Source organism: Centropristis striata, chromosome 4 (genome assembly GCF_030273125.1).
Source record: "Centropristis striata isolate RG_2023a ecotype Rhode Island chromosome 4, C.striata_1.0, whole genome shotgun sequence".
NCBI lineage: Eukaryota > Metazoa > Chordata > Actinopteri > Perciformes > Serranidae > Centropristis > Centropristis striata.
The window spans coordinates 24,875,722-24,891,376 of NC_081520.1; the positions used below are offsets into that span (position 1 = coordinate 24,875,722).

At 39.8% G+C, this 15,655-nt stretch overlaps 1 protein-coding gene across 1 annotated transcript; it reads left to right on the forward strand.

The window, feature by feature from the left end:
* The first annotated feature begins 349 nt into the window (after positions 1-349).
* On the forward strand, positions 350-11,756 carry vwa7 (von Willebrand factor A domain containing 7). The gene is made up of 17 exons (XM_059331748.1): positions 350-569; positions 1,774-2,056; positions 2,210-2,443; positions 3,424-3,520; positions 4,852-4,986; positions 5,150-5,345; positions 5,513-5,682; positions 6,883-6,995; positions 7,080-7,196; positions 7,330-7,539; positions 8,465-8,597; positions 8,779-8,931; positions 9,021-9,113; positions 9,232-9,527; positions 10,419-10,555; positions 10,637-10,796; positions 10,906-11,756. The coding sequence occupies exons 2-17, from the start codon at positions 1,808-1,810 to the stop codon at positions 11,452-11,454; spliced, it is 3,042 nt and encodes a 1,013-aa protein (XP_059187731.1). The 5' UTR covers positions 350-569; positions 1,774-1,807; the 3' UTR covers positions 11,455-11,756.
* Positions 11,757-15,655: the final 3,899 nt, after the last annotated feature.

The following is a 15,655-nucleotide window of genomic DNA, read 5'->3' on the forward strand; positions in this document are numbered from 1 at the left end:
GGTTACTATGGAGAGAGGAAGGGGTTGTAGTGTTTGCAGTTGTGAAAAGCAGTGTTTTTTGGTTTTGTGAGGAAAACAGAGAGTGATAGATGGAGGGCAGGGGGGTTGGGGAAGGCCTAAGTTGAACACCCTGGCTGGTAATATATGCAGCCCTATTGTGGTGAATCAATGCACCGTGCAATAATGGGGGGTAAGGAGGGGCACAAGGCTGTAGGGGAGCTATGACGAGACGTCTTCTGCCTCATGGTGTGCCCCCCAAATCCACTCAGCATCAACCAGACTGTTATCAGAGTTGAACAAAGTGCTTCTTCCATTCATATCTTGGTTGTTATTTGTCTTACTGAGGAGCTTGCCAGAGACAGGAGCCCAAGGACAAACTAATGTGAAGACTCAATATTTTTGTTACAGACAAGAATGCTGTGAGACAGTTTCCTCTGCTGACAGGTTGCGGTGGAAGGCTACGTTTTCATATGAACGTACAAGATTGGTGTTCCTGTGCACATACAGGACTGTGGTGTCTGCTAAATGCTAGGGTGTCTGAACAAAAGTCTACGCACCGATGAACTGAGGTGAGAACATTTTTATTTTGTGTAGAAAGTAGCAAAACTTTTGAGTTGCCTTGCAATATATACAAACCATGATCACATTTAAGTCAGAAAATAGTTTGTGCATTCCTACAGTAGTTGACATTATTGACTGTGATGAAGGAGAATATTTTGTATGAATCTAATCTATATGAACATTATAAGATAATGCACTGTACATACATGTTTCCGTTTATTTATGGGCACATTAAGCAAAAGATGAGCAGTCACTTAAATATGTACACATGTTACAGCTTGTACTTGTTAAAAATGTAAAAACAAAATACAAATGTTGTCAATAACCAGTGCATTAAACAAGGATTTTGCATCACTTGATTGAAAGTGGGCGCCCAATTTAAGAGCCCACGCCAATCAATTAAAACTGCTTTGCTGAATGGAGGCTGGCAGAGTTAGAGGGAGCAGTTGTTTATAGGCTTCATGCTTTGTTTCAGTCTCCTCTTGTGAAAGCACAGACCAAGAGAACAAAACCAAAGTATTGTATCAGAATAAAGATGGAAAAGAACAATAGGAGCCTATGTATAGACAATGCTGAGAAAAATGTGAGAGGAGGGTTTTTTTTGTGTTTTTTTTTTAGGGGAAGGAGGGCGGGGGTGACAGGAAAGGACACATGGATGACTGGCAAGAACTGATCAAATTAGCACAAAACATCCCTGAACAATAGGAGTTAGGTAATTTCAATACCATCCATTTAGCAAGCAGAAAATGCTTGTTACATGATTAAATCATGACTCATCATTGAACTCATTAAGAAATGTTTGCTCAGTTCAGCTAAACATGATGATAATACCATTTTAGCTTATTGTTTTTTTTCTGTCAACAACTTTACAGTTTTTGTTCAATTTTCTTGCTCAGAAGCAGCAGATAGCAGTTTTAAGAAGAAGAAAAAAAGGGGGGGATAAACTGAAACTACCAGTAATGGGCAAGTGACATACAGACAAAGATGGTGACTATCTGGTGAACATAATAAAGCATTTACAAATTCAGGAGCAAAAGGCTGGTGGAGACTAAAAAAAAGTAATAACAGAATTAACATTGGACTTTGTCAGGTGTAAAGAGACTTGCTCTACATCTGCTGGATGAGTTAATGTCAATCCCTGTCATACAAAAAGGATGTAATTTTGTATTGCAACTGACTGTAAAATCCATAGATCTCTTTCATTCCCTGCAGGTAGGATGTGACCTACTGACCCCATCTCAGGGACATGATGTCACAGGGCAGAGGAATAATTTGGGAAGGGAGTGGAAGGCAGATGCACTTGTTCATTCTCGCTTACCTTCTCCTCCTGGCTTTGCCATGTATGGGCTTCCTCCCCAACTTTTGGTCTCGAGTGTTAACGCTGTCCTGGGACTCATACACGCACCAGTACATCACAGAGCAGGCTGTTCTCAATGTCACCCTGGAGACTCTGAAGGGGAGCAGAAAACATCAGGGAAACCATGCAGAGGAGCACGTAAGTCAGGATACTTTACATTCAGTATAAAAACATTTATTACCCCATGGGGTTATCGAGAGCTTTCTTGTATTAAAAACCCCTTTCTTTACATTGTGATATTTGAGCACAGAACTACTTCTCATCCTAATGATCTGCCTGTGTCTCTCTCAGACCAGACTGGGCCGCGGCTTCTGGAGAGCTGTGGGAGAGGTGGTGAAGTCCAATGCGGCCATGGACTTCTGGAGCCACACCAGGTCCGATCCCGTGTACCACTTTGATTCAGAGCGGGTAGACAGTTCCATGGGGATGTTGCGGCAGTTCTGGACACAGACTCTGCTGTCAGTACGGGCCAAAGAGTACCAAAGTGCTCGCCAAAGCTTGGGCCAGCTCTTTCATTCCCTGCAGGTAAGCAGCGGCACTGAAGAAGGGTCAGAGGATATATGGATGAAAATGCTTCCAGTTTTTGGCATCTTGTGGGACCATAACAATAATCTCCAGGGACATCACATTTAATCAGCCCACATGTGATTATTATGGGCAATGCAGGCTGTATTTCCTAATATTGTTCAACAATTTGAGAAAAACGTTATGTAGGTACACAGTAATGATAAACAAAACATGTGCACAAAACATATTTTATGATTTTACAAACATATCAATAATAAACATATTAATCCCTCAAATGTTCAAACTGTTGCCCCGGCATTCACACACTCCACTAGTCGAGTGTAGACACCCATGCACACTCCAGCACAAGGGTCTTTATCAGCATCAATTTCCTGGCAAGCCTTCCATATGAACTGAATCATGGCATCAACAGAACATGGCTTGCATGCAAATAAACCTATCTTTAACAAATCCGCAGAAAAAGAAGTCCATAGGGCTGAGATCTGGCAATACTGGAATAATCCTTACTGTATACCTAATTTTGCAGCCCCCGTATATATATGTATATCTCCTTTATTTACCGAGGTAAAAGCCTCATTGAGATTTAAAAAAAATCTCTTTTACAGTTATATATTAGGTATTAGCAGAGCATTATCATTTGCATAATACAGCTAATAACAAGGCTAATCCTGGGTGAATATGCCTCAAACACTCCAGTTGTGTTTTGCAGAGCTATCTTTTAAGAGATCTTTCTGCATGTGCAATTTATTTTTTTCTCCATTTACATTCTGCTTGCATGGTTACTAAATGTGTATGTTGCAATGGTTTAAATGTTGCAGTGACAATGAAATGTTGTGAAAAGAGTATGATCTAGACCGACTATCATATGTGAAAAAGTGGGACTTCTGTTGTTATTTGATGCTATATAAATGAAATATGACTTGACATGTGATGGCAAAATCTCAAGTAATGCTTTGCCTTCCACACTGTCATGTCAGGACTTCTACAGCCACAGTAACTGGGTTGAGATGGGCCAGCGCGCCATCTACCTCCACCTGCTGCAGCCAGAGGAGCCGGCCATCCCTGTGGCTCAAGGTAACTCCCCACACTTGGGATTATACCAGCACATTAAAAAGTCATTAAGGAGGCTATAGAAGATGGTTCAGCAAAACATTATGACAATATGATATTATATAGGATCTCTTAACAACATTAGTTACTAAGGGTTCCATTTTTTGTGATTGCACACCTAATTTTTGATGTGATTAATATTGTGAAAATGATTTTATTACAACTCTAAGGGGCACATGGGCTTTTCCAATTGGATTCCTCATTTATCGCGCTCCAGATCAAAATATAAAAGTGAAGAATTTTGTTAGCTCCAGATTTTGAGTCACAGGTCCTTCTTTGTATTATCTGCTTGTCAACATGTGCTCTTACTGTGGTGTAATCCAGAAGTATACCATGATTTTCAAAGTCAAGACAGATGACCGATTTGACTTGTGTTTTATTAGTACTTTATTTTTTCCTCTGCATGCCTGTTAGAAAATGAATAGTGATGCACGACTCTGACAGCAGGTATGTGGAGGTTGTCTTTAAGTTTAACAAGATTACTTTGTCAGTAGAAAAGCAGTTACAACAGGCAGCACCTGACTGGTTCTACAACCACGCCAAACTTAGACATTCTGGCCATTAAACAGTGGAAACTATGATTATACACTGTGGATGCTAATGATGGGAGGGAAACAGGTGTTCCAGCAGGTTGCTGATGGAGGAGGGAGAACACTGAAAGCTACTAGTGGATGAGTGAGGCAAAAAAAAAAAAATCTAAAAAGACCTGTAGACGAAACTGCAATGCACCAATATTAACTTTTGAGTAAATTAGGAATTCAGTATTAAAAAAAGAAAATTTTAATCTCTGGACACCCATTTAATTTTTCAGTTTAAGATAATTATAAACACAAAATAAAAATCAATTATCTGAGTTAGGGATGTGTTAGAAAAAGATTAGTTTAGAGATTAGTTGATTATTTAATTATAAGTCAATCAACAAAAATCAACCAGCAACTATTCTGACAATCACTTAACAGTTTCAGCCATGTTTCATGTCTCATATTCACATATCTTCCTAACTTTTTGGAATTGGGTTGTAGTACTTGACCTTGAATTTTAGATGATATGAAGCCCATCCAGTCATACATACTTTTGAGCTAAATTTGATCTCAAGTCCCTCTATGTCTAATAATTTGGCAACCAATTTTAATCATTTGTCAGAATACTTGTTAGCAATAGCTGTAGCATACTGTACCAGAACCTCACATGGTGAACTTGATACGAGACGAAAAAGCCTGCTGCATTAATGATTTGGAGCTTGGTTGGACCTCACTAACAATACTAGATTAACCCGTCTTCCTTCCTGTCCACAGGAGACACTCCTACCTGTATGGAGTGCTTCAGTACCACCTGTCGAGACAACCTCCTGCCAAGAATGAAGAACACACAGCAAGACACCCAGCTGCTGACCACTGGCTATTTCAGCACATTCCCTCCAAAACCACATGGTATGTCGGAGACACAGCAACCATCCACAGCTGCATTCCTGCTAAAACAGCAAAGGAATAACTACAATCAAATGAAATTCTAATGCAATTTAAAATGTTTTTTTGTTTACTTTTTAAAACCACTTACATAAAGCTTTAAAGACACTGACTGTTTCTTTTTCAGGCAAATGTAGTCATGGAGGTATTATGGACAGTAGCCGCTATATGGGGGCCAAAGGGGGCATCAACAAGGACAGCACCTCACCCCTCTTCTCCCCTCACCATTATCTCCATGTTGAAGCTGCTAATTTGGCTACTGAGGCCACGCTGAGTGTACTGAGAGACCTCAGAGACACTGTGGGCCATAAAATCTTCCTCAAGTAGGTTCCACAACAATGGTTCTTTTTTTTCACATTAGAGAAAACACAAAAGGCTCACCTCTATTGGTTCATATTTTGAAGTCAACTCGGGAGATGTTCAATATGATTTTTCAGCTGTTGAGTGTGTGAAGTATGTCTTTGTTTCCTTCTAAAACTTATTTCGACAGGCTTTTCAGTGTGAAGCAGGTCCCTGCATTGGTGTTTGTCATGGACACCACAGGCAGCATGTTTGAGGAGATCACTGCTGCTCGCTACCGAGCCCACGCCATCATCCAGAGCCGAGCCAGTCGACCTGCGTACCATGGCACCTTTGTACTCGTGCCCTTCCATGACCCAAGTAAGGGCACAACAGTCATCTTAAATTTTAAGCCCAGTTAGCAGTCTTTTCTGTTTTCTGCTCTTTTTCTCCTGGAGTCTTTGTCTTATTCCTCAAAACTGATATTAAAGTAAAGTTTAGTTTCATTGCACACTATATTTAAAATATTGTCACCACCAAGCTTTTCCTATGGGGAACGTAGCCGTTGCAATAATCCATGTTCTCTTTAAAGGTACCAGACTCCTTTGACCATACTACTTTTACCGTTGAGTTTATTTGAGTTTTTGTGCGACTTTGGTGAGACACCAAACAAACTGCAAGGTAAAATTATTGTCAAAGGAGTCTTTGTCAAAGAAGGTGGCTTTGACAGTTCCTTGATGGAAAGGGCTGTCTGACAGAAAGGTAAAGCAGTGAAAATGTTCTAAATATAGCGTAGGCTACACCAACACGTCCTTTGTACACTAATGTGTAGGTGTTTTACTGCAGTCCCCGTCCACAGCAAAACATTGGTTAGCTTCTGTGTCGGTAGTCTGGCTTGCCTTTCCAATCTGGAGTCATGCCAGCCACTATCTGCTGCTCACTTCAAAGAATGCTCCCTTTGCATAAAGAAAGCAACCTCTGGCCAAAAAAAGTTCACAAGAAAATAACTATAATGTCCACATGAATGTCCATAAAATTTGTCTAACTCAAAAAAGTGCTCCCTAACAAGGCTGCACAATCCAACCAAAATGTCTAAAAGTATATATCCCTCTGTCAAAATGCAAAAATACCAATCAGGAAAACCAGTGCACCCTAAAAGAATTAAACTCACCAGACGTAGTAATAGGAAATGGTAATTTGGTCTGGTCTCCAGTTCCTGTCTTCTGTTAAATAGTCACAGATTTCCTTGTTCACTTCAGTTGGATAACTGTAAAAACAGCACTAAATGCTATTTCCTACTCGAACGTAGGGTACCTGACTGTCTCTTACATTATTAATCTTCCACAAACATTTTTCTTTCCTTTGTCCTCCAGGCCACACCCTCTTAAACCTGTGATCACCTGACCAGTGTCACCCTACCATATGACATTATGCATCGCAAATATTAATGCATAGGCAACATGATAAAGAACACAAGAACTGTACATCCCCTGCCCCTCATATGTGAATGTGATGGTTAATATTCTAATAGCCATCAGCTGTTGCTTTCATTCTAACATTTCTATCCCCTGTACTCTGCAGAGGTAGGACCAGTGTATGAGACCGATGACCCAAACCAGTTTATGCAGCATATGGAGGACCTGTTTGCGCTGGGAGGAGGGGATGAACCAGAGATGTGTCTCTCTGCCATTCAGGTAAATTTAGATGTTCTTTTAGATGTGTGAACACATGTATGAGGATGTGGCAGCTGATTTCCCACCTTGCTATGTGTTTTCCAGCTGGCTCTCACCCATAGTCCACCACTGTCAGAGATTTTTGTATTCACTGATGCCTCCCCTAAAGACGCCCACTTGTTTGATGCGGTAAAAGCCCTGGCACTTGAGAAACAGAGCAAAGTAGGTTTTCATTTTAACAAATGTAATTTTTTATTAAAACACATTTGGATGCATCTCAAACAAGTAGTTTCTCCTGATGACATTAACAATTAAAATAATTCATTGGTCACATTATGGATTAATTCTCCCACAGGTGACTTTTCTCCTGACCGAAGACCCCAAATACACATCAAAGGGCAGAGAGAGGAGGAGGAGGAGGAGGAATAAGGAACCTTTGTCCCCTGATCGTTTCTCTCTCTATTCTTCCCTGTCCTCCCTGTCAGGAGGACTGACAATATTCACCACCAACTCTGATATTCACAGGGTCTCTACCATAGTGGAGGATTACACCACTGCTGACAAGGTAAAGCAGCAAGATCCTTTGATAGTTCCTATCATTTTGGCATTGGCATTGGTGTTACTTGCAACTCCTCATCACTGGTTTGAGTTTTTTTTTTCTATTTGTTTTTTTTGTTTTTTTGAATTTTGCATCCTGTAAAAGTAAAATGATCCAGTAAAACATAAATAAAAATGGGGGAAAAATGGAAAAGAAAATCTAAAAGATATAATTAACACTATGTATACCAGATTTTTTCCTACCTTCAGATTTATCTTGTGACTCACTGTGTAGGTCCCAGAAACTAGGTGACATCATGAGGGCTTGTTTTATACTGCTGTCAACAACTTCCACCAATCTTAGGAAATAGCTACCTATTAGTATGTGGTAAACAAACAGCTTTAAACTTGCATTAACTCTCTTAACTTTTTGGCCACTTGGAGGCAGTGGAAACAAGCTGTAACTTGAAATAATATCACCCTATAAATATTACACATTCAGCGAAATTATAACTAATTAAGTGCCTGTCCACCTGATTAATGTAAGTCAAATATACACTCTCCTTTTAGCCCTATTTTTGGTCTTCACCAACTCCTGAAGAAAAATATTTGTCCCTAGTTGCTCAATGTTCACCAGCTAACAGGTAGTGTGCATTGAGGTTTAAGCTTATTATAAACAATGAAATATGCATTTATTGCCACAAGTCCTTCAAATCATACAACCTCATATACGTCCTCACCTCCCCCATTTCTTTCATACTTCACTTCTGCCTCGGTGTCATGCATAATTACTACTTCCATTAGAGGGCGTTGCTAATATTAAGGTGCTGTACAAACAACAGATTGGGGAGGACAGTCTTGTTTGTTGATTGTTTTTTGTTTGTTCATTAGGATCCCCAGTAGTTACCTTCCTCCAGCTGGTCAGATTGCACATTTTCCTCCTTCCTCCCCAGGTGACCCTCCTCCATGTGGAAAGTGACCAAGAGTTGATGTCCTCCCATTCCTTCAGAGTGGACAGCTCAGTAAAAAATGTCACACTTCATGTCACTGGCATCCTGACAGAGTGTATCCTTACCAGCCCATCAGGTAACTGCAGGGAAAAGCTACTAGCTGTTGATGGGAGGCAGTTTAAAAAAAATGAATATTCTGGGATCTACCATATGTGAACTGAACTTTGTACTTGCTCATGAAGCCTTACAATACCACTGCGCTTCTTTGCATTTAACAATAAAATAAGCCCAGATGTTCATCTTCCTCTTCTCGTTAGACCAAAGCCAGTCTCTGTTGAGTGAGGACGGTTCTCTGGCATCGTTCGATCGATTTGAGGGTCTGTATCGCATCAGTCTGCTCTTTCCCATACAGCCAGGCCAATGGAAACTCCAAGCCAAGAGTAACGGACACCTTACATTTAATGTCATAGGTAAAAATAAAAAAAAAGTGAGTTACTATGCAACCTTGCCTTGTGGTGAGAAAAGAGATAAGGATTTGTCTTTTGATCTGCACCCTCAGGTGACAGCAGTGTAGATTTCCTGTATTACTTTGCCACGGTAACCAATGAGACACACCCAGGTCTGGCCAGAGTGGAGGGAAGTCCAGTAGCAGGTAAGAAATTTTGTTTTGTTTTTTCCAATTCTTCAATAATATAATTAGTGATGTATCAGCGACAGTATATCTCACGACCATTTAGCAAAACCGCCTTGTTCCTTATTTGATTTCCCAGGTGTCCCTGCCTTTCTGGTCCTGGCTGTGACAGGCCTGGCTTCAGACGAGACAGCGTCTTTCAGTCATGTAACACTGCTGGCAGCTGATGGGGAGAGCCTCCAGCAGGTGAAGCTGAACTCCTCCTCCTCCTCCTTCTCCTCTTCATCATCCTACTCTGTGGAGGAGCTGGTGGGACAGGTGGACTCTGTTCCCAGAATTCCCTTCTGTGTTCGACTAACAGGCCGAGACAGCAGAGGAAACAAACTGGAGAGGGTTTCCACAGAGATGGTCCAACCCACTCACGTTCAGATACAGGTAATGCTAACGACACATGAGCTGCAACTCTTAGCTAATTGTTTTGATTTTGTGTCTCACAAATGTAGTTTGAGCCACTTCCAGATGCAACAGGAAGCTGCTTTTTAAGTTTAAAAAAAATTAATAATAATAAAAATATGTGATTAAAAAACTGAGCATGCCCCAGTCAGCACCAAAGAACAAACAGGTGAACATAGAGGAGCTTTAAGTAGCTAAAGTACAAGATATTGCTATACTGTCTTAAGAGACAGTGGACATTAATGAATGCACTCTCCTACATAATGCCATTGATGTATTACTAAATGGTCCTAGGGAGTTTAAGCCCAGGGGCCCAAAGTGTAGGGGGCTGACACATACTGACCCACGAAGAGATGCAAAATGAACACAGTGAAAGATAAAAAGGACTACAAAGAGATGCAAACCAACTGGAAAGAGACATAAAACAACTTGAGAAGGGGCAAAATGACCACAAAGAGACACAAAAACACAACAGGATATATAAAGACAAAAAACAACAACAAAAGCATCACAATGTCTGTGTCTTGAACCTATGTAGAAAGATAGTGGTGCCTTTTGCATGTGCCCGTTGTCTCATAATCAATCAGCCCATGCATAAATCTATAACTTGCTCTGCATCCCCCCCAGCTGGACGAACTCAATTATTGCTGCAATCATTTTCCAGATGGAAAACAATGAAGCACTGAATCAGCCAAACATATTTAAAATATCTCACATCTTATAATGTCAAATTAGGGCTCTTTCTTTACCAGATTTTCACACAACTTTGTTTTGGTGGATTTTCTGATTTATACGATTTCAAATTAACGTACCTCAATTCCACTGTGCTTGTTGTAAAAATATTTTATTTTTTATGTGTCTCTGTCTCTTCAGGTTTTGACTGTCCCCCGTCTGGTACCCGGTCATAGCACAATGGTGGATTTTGACATCCTGAACCACGGCCCCGCCCAACTCTTCAATCTGACTGCTGATGATGACTGTGGATATCTTCATAAGAGAGGACCTCACAGGTAGAGCAAAAATCAGATTGACTCCTGTTTTAAATTAAATTATTTTTTTGAGTTTTTTAAGTTTGAGTTTGTTTCCATCAGGTTCCATGTTGCAGAACAAGGGTCTTTCCGTGGTCAGGTGGACCTCCATACTCCTGCAACAGCTCAAGCAGGAGCGACTGTCACCCTTACACTCACTGTCCGCGCCCTTAATTCTCTGAATTTAAATTACGCAGTGGCCTACTTGACTGTGATCCCTCCGGTGAGCATTAACTCTAAACTAATATGATATACTCAATTTGGAGACAGCTTTTAATGTTTTATACAGACTTTTCTGTGTATAATGACATCACTTCCTCCTTCGCTTGTAGGATCCTGACACTTCCCCACCATCCTGCTCAGCTGCACGAGTACAGTCCAACTGTTCTTCCATTTGCAATGAATCCACCTGGGGTGTATCACTAGTCGTGTCAGACAGGGGCCGATCTGGCCTTGCTGCCCTTCAGCTACAGAAGGGTGAAGGCATTCTTACTTTATTCAACAGCCTCCCACCCACAGAGCCCAGCTTAGAAAAGGAGCAGCTTGGCCCCGAACAGCAACAGGCACACAGGGACAAGATGACCAGTGGAGGCCACCACCACAAAGCCAGATTAGAGAAAGGAGACCCCCCTTTTAATGTATCTGAATGGGTTGTGGGTTCATCTCAGCCACTGTGGGTGAGGTACACGTCTAGCTGCTGCTCTGCTCAGGCTGAGCTGCTGGTGTGGGACACAGCTGGAAACATGAAGCGCTGCCGTCTATTGTCTGGCCAGCAGAGGCAGCTTAAAAATTGGAGCACAGAAACCAATGAAGCTGGACAGACTGCACTCACAGGCAATTTTTTCCTTTTTTTGGGTCTACTGTGGTCCTCTCTGCTCTAGGCTGATGTGATAACAAATGTTTTGCAGGTCAAAATAATCTACGTGTTGATCAGTAGATTCCAGGTTCCAAAATACTTTTTTTGGGGGAGCACAGAAAACTGAATAAAAAAATTTAGTTTAAAATAAACGCACTTAATGCAAAAAGATATTTCTAAATTGTTGATTATATGCTCGCTACTGTAATTTGTAAAAGCTACACTGAATAAAGAATGAATCATGTTATTATTACTGTGGATAACTTGACATATTTGGAGTTTCAAATTCTGAACATATGAAATAACACAGAATACATCACTGTCATGGAGCGGACTTTGAACAGCCAGAAAATAATACTGTTCTGGTGGTCTTGAAGGGAATAAACAAAACAATTTAAGCAACGTTAGATATTGTCATCAGTAGGAATGGACAATCATGCATTAGTGCACAGTGTGTTCAACCTGGAGATAATTCACATTTCCACTGAGGACTGATTAACTGCTCAGGCAGTTGCTCTTTACATGCATTAGAGGTTCCTTACCTCTGCTACAAAAATGGAGGGGGTAAGCAAATGTGATGCTCACTACTTCTTATCCAAAATCTGTTGTCAGGTAAGTATTGCTTGTACTTTGTAAATGCAGGTGCATTCCTGGTGCCATACCTGCTGCTGGAGACAACTATGGGCCAGTACACCCAGGAGGGTGGCATCGCCTGCTGGAGAAAGTTATGCCCTCTAGCAGAAGGTATGCTGCTTTATTGTAGATTGACTGGTTGATTGATTTCACCAGGAGTAGCTGCTGGTGTCATTATTTGCTCCTTTACAGTTATTGGGAAAGTTTTCTTTTAAGTATTCAGTTAAGGCAGTTTAAAAGCCCTATTATAGAGAATTGGGGGTAGTGGGCAATGGAGTATTAGGGGGAGATAGCAGGTCAACAATAAATGCCACATAAAAGTTACGTTATCTGAACGTGGGTGATCTGAAGATTAAGAGATTAAGATTGAAAGGCAGCACTGTGTGTCATGTTGTTCCGGACATAGATATCTAATAAAAATTACTCAATTAATCAACTGAATCTCAGCTTTCCAATGATACCAAATTTATGCAATTCACATGCTGTTTAGTGACCCCAGTATGAAAAAAATATTAAAATACGGCAGGCGAAAAATAATCCATGAGATAAACTATAGGGATGCTGCCTTAAACTGCATTTTATCATCATAAAGCAGGCATGTGTGTAAAGGGGAGACTTTTGTCTACCCGCAGAGATCCAAGGGGGTAATGTTTTATCGTGTTAGTGACATAAAGGGGGAATGTCTGAGGCATTAATTGAATTGAATCCTTTTTTAAAAGTCGTGCATTGTTAGTCTGACATTGTTACAGAAACACAATGCCTATAGAGTGGAGTGCTCTTTTAAAATCAACTGTACTTGAGCCTCATTTTATTTTTATTACAAACATATAAAGATTCTTAGTGGGTATCAAGATTCTAGCCAGTTTACAAGCGCAGGTTTGCTTCTTGCGATTTCAAGCTGCACACAGTTTGGATATTATTTCTTTAAAATTGCACTCAAGCTGAAACAAGTGAGTGAAACTGCAAGGTACAAACAATTATTTCACAGGGCTGGAAGCACACTGTGGCTCTATCTCAATGTTTATCTCTTCTTTATGCTGAAATGCATGGCAGGAACAGCAAAATACAGCTCTCTATGTGCAAAGGGCCAGAGACACCCTGTGTCTTACTCAAAAAAGGAAAAAAGGAGCCCTTATTTCACAGAGCATGTCTGAAAAGGTGACAATGAGTACACTGTATTCGAATGCTGAACCAAACTTGTTAAACTTCTACAGAGTAGGTTTAACTTAGATAGTTAGCATAGTAATAGCAAGTGTTTAACTTTAGGACAATGAATGATATAAAGGTGGTAGTTGCCAATACACACATTTTTAAAATGACTTTTACTAAATTTATGAACAAATTAATTTACACCACAATGTACTTTTGTGCATACAGATTTTTATTGAACATTTTCAGAAATATAACAGTCCAGCACAGTACACATACAGATAATATGAAATATGTAGCAAATCCAAAACACGTCCACAGCAATGATCTCAAAAGTCCTTATTAGGTCTTTCAACTTTACTGTAAAGAGATCCTTCTTATCATTAATACAAAATATTAGTCTTTCCAAAGAAATATAGTCTGATAAGAAAGACTTCCAGAGATGTATTGAAGGAGGTTAATCTCCTACCCATTTGGTCATAACAGCCTTCCGGCCCAACATAAGTAACAAACTGAGCAATGTTCTTATGTGACCTTAATGATTCAGGCATACATCCCAATAGACATGATATGATGATTGGGCTCCACTCGCTGCTCGACTATCACACCAACCTCCGCTCATATGAATTGCCAAAAGTGTTGAATCTTATTGCATTCCCAGAGGCAGTGAAATCTTGTCCCTACAGTAACCTTGCATTTTGGGCAGTTTGGAGAAGCCCCTGCAGTATATTTACTAAAGATATATGGAGATATATAAACATTTTGTAAAATATTATATTGCATTTCTCTAAATCTGTTACATATGGATATTTTCAAAGGTAAATGTAAAATTTCCTCCCACACTTCATTATCTATTGTTATTTTCAACTGAGTTTCCCATAATTTCCGTAGGAATGATAGTCTGTCTATATTCAAATGCTGCACCTTGGAATAAAAAATTAGAGACAAAGTGACCTTGTTTAAGACGATCTAAAAGAGTCTTTTCTAATAAGTTAAAGTCATCTGGGAGATAAAGAGTGCCCATATTAGTATGCACATAGTATCTGACCTGAAGGTATTTGAAAAATACTTTTTTTGGTAATTTATATTTAGCCTGTAAGGACTCAAATGTTTTAAATTTTCCCCTATCCCAAAGATCATAAATATTGTAAATTCCTGCTTCGCTCCATTTCTGAAAGTTGGATCCAGTGGCCTTTCTGTTTAACTCAGGATTATCAGTGATTGTTGTTAAACAACTCAGTTATGTTTAGTCACATATATTTTCCTCAGAGCATTCCAGGAATTACACACATTAGTAATTAGAAAATTATCTATAGTCATAATTGGTAGTTCACTCCTGCGTATATTAATTAAATTGACAGGAGAGTATGGTTTGGAGAGGGTCGCTTCAATTTCAAATCATGGCAGTTTCTGTTGAGCCGTTGACCATATCAAGATAATTCTGGCTTGCATTGATGTTATATAATTTGTAATGTTCGGGAGGCCCCATGTTCTTTTGGTAGTTGTAAAATATTTAACTTAATTTGAGGTTTTCTGCCGGCCCATATAAAGTCAGAGAGAGCTTTATTTATATCTTTAATGTTGTTTCTCTGCCAAGAAAGGATATAGGAAGCTTTTTCCAGCCCAACATCTTATCCCTAATGTGTTCTACCATGGGGTTAACATTTTCAGCATAAAGTTGACTGATTTTAGGTGTTATTTTAACCCCCAGATATGTGAGGCATCTGGTGGCCAGCGAAAGGGTTTTACAAAGTCAGGTTTGTGCTCATATGAAGTACCTAGAGGCATGATTTCAGATTTGATAAAATTAACCTTGTATCGAGAAGATTTAACTCTTTCACACAATTGATTAGCGCAGGTATTGAGTTTGATGGGTGTGTTAATGTTAAAAGGAGGTCATCTGCGTACAACAGAATTTTGGGCTGCGTTGTTCCTATCACTGTTCCCTTGATATTGGAGGTTTGCCGAACTGGCTCTATAGCTAAAGAAAACAATAGAGGTGATAGTGGCGACCCTTGAGCTGTACCTCTATTACTAAGTTGAAATTGGGTAGAAATTAGACCATTTGTTAAGACTGAGGCAATAGGCATTTTGTATAAAATCTGTACCCATCGAACAAAATCTGAAAGCCAAATCTTTTTAACACTATGCCTCACATGGGGAACCACAATGTAGGGGTAATAGCTTTCAAATAAAGCAATCAGTAAAAGCAATCAGAAATTGTGTAAATTAATATTAACACTTAAATTAAAGATCCACAGGGCACCAAATAATGTAGTAGTATTTCACGCCAGGGCACCAAAATGTAATGGGCACAGGGGCATCAAATAATGCTATCCCTCACACGGAGGTACTAATATTGTATGGGTTCAAAAGTGGGTTTAGATGGCTATCGGCATTATTAGCAGTTATTATAATAATTATTTATTATAATAGATTATATG

What these genes read in the sequence shown, in the direction of transcription:
- vwa7 (XM_059331748.1), top strand. Translation starts at nt 1,808, where the DNA reads ATGATGTCACAGGGCAGAGGAATAATTTGGGAAGGGAGTGGAAGGCAG. An exon ending in GAAACCATGCAGAGGAGCAC is followed by an intron (nt 2,057 to 2,209) that starts GTAAGTCAGGAT and finishes TGTCTCTCTCAG; the next exon opens with ACCAGACTGGGCCGCGGCTT. An exon ending in CGTGCCCTTCCATGACCCAA is followed by an intron (nt 5,683 to 6,882) that starts GTAAGGGCACAA and finishes TGTACTCTGCAG; the next exon opens with AGGTAGGACCAGTGTATGAG.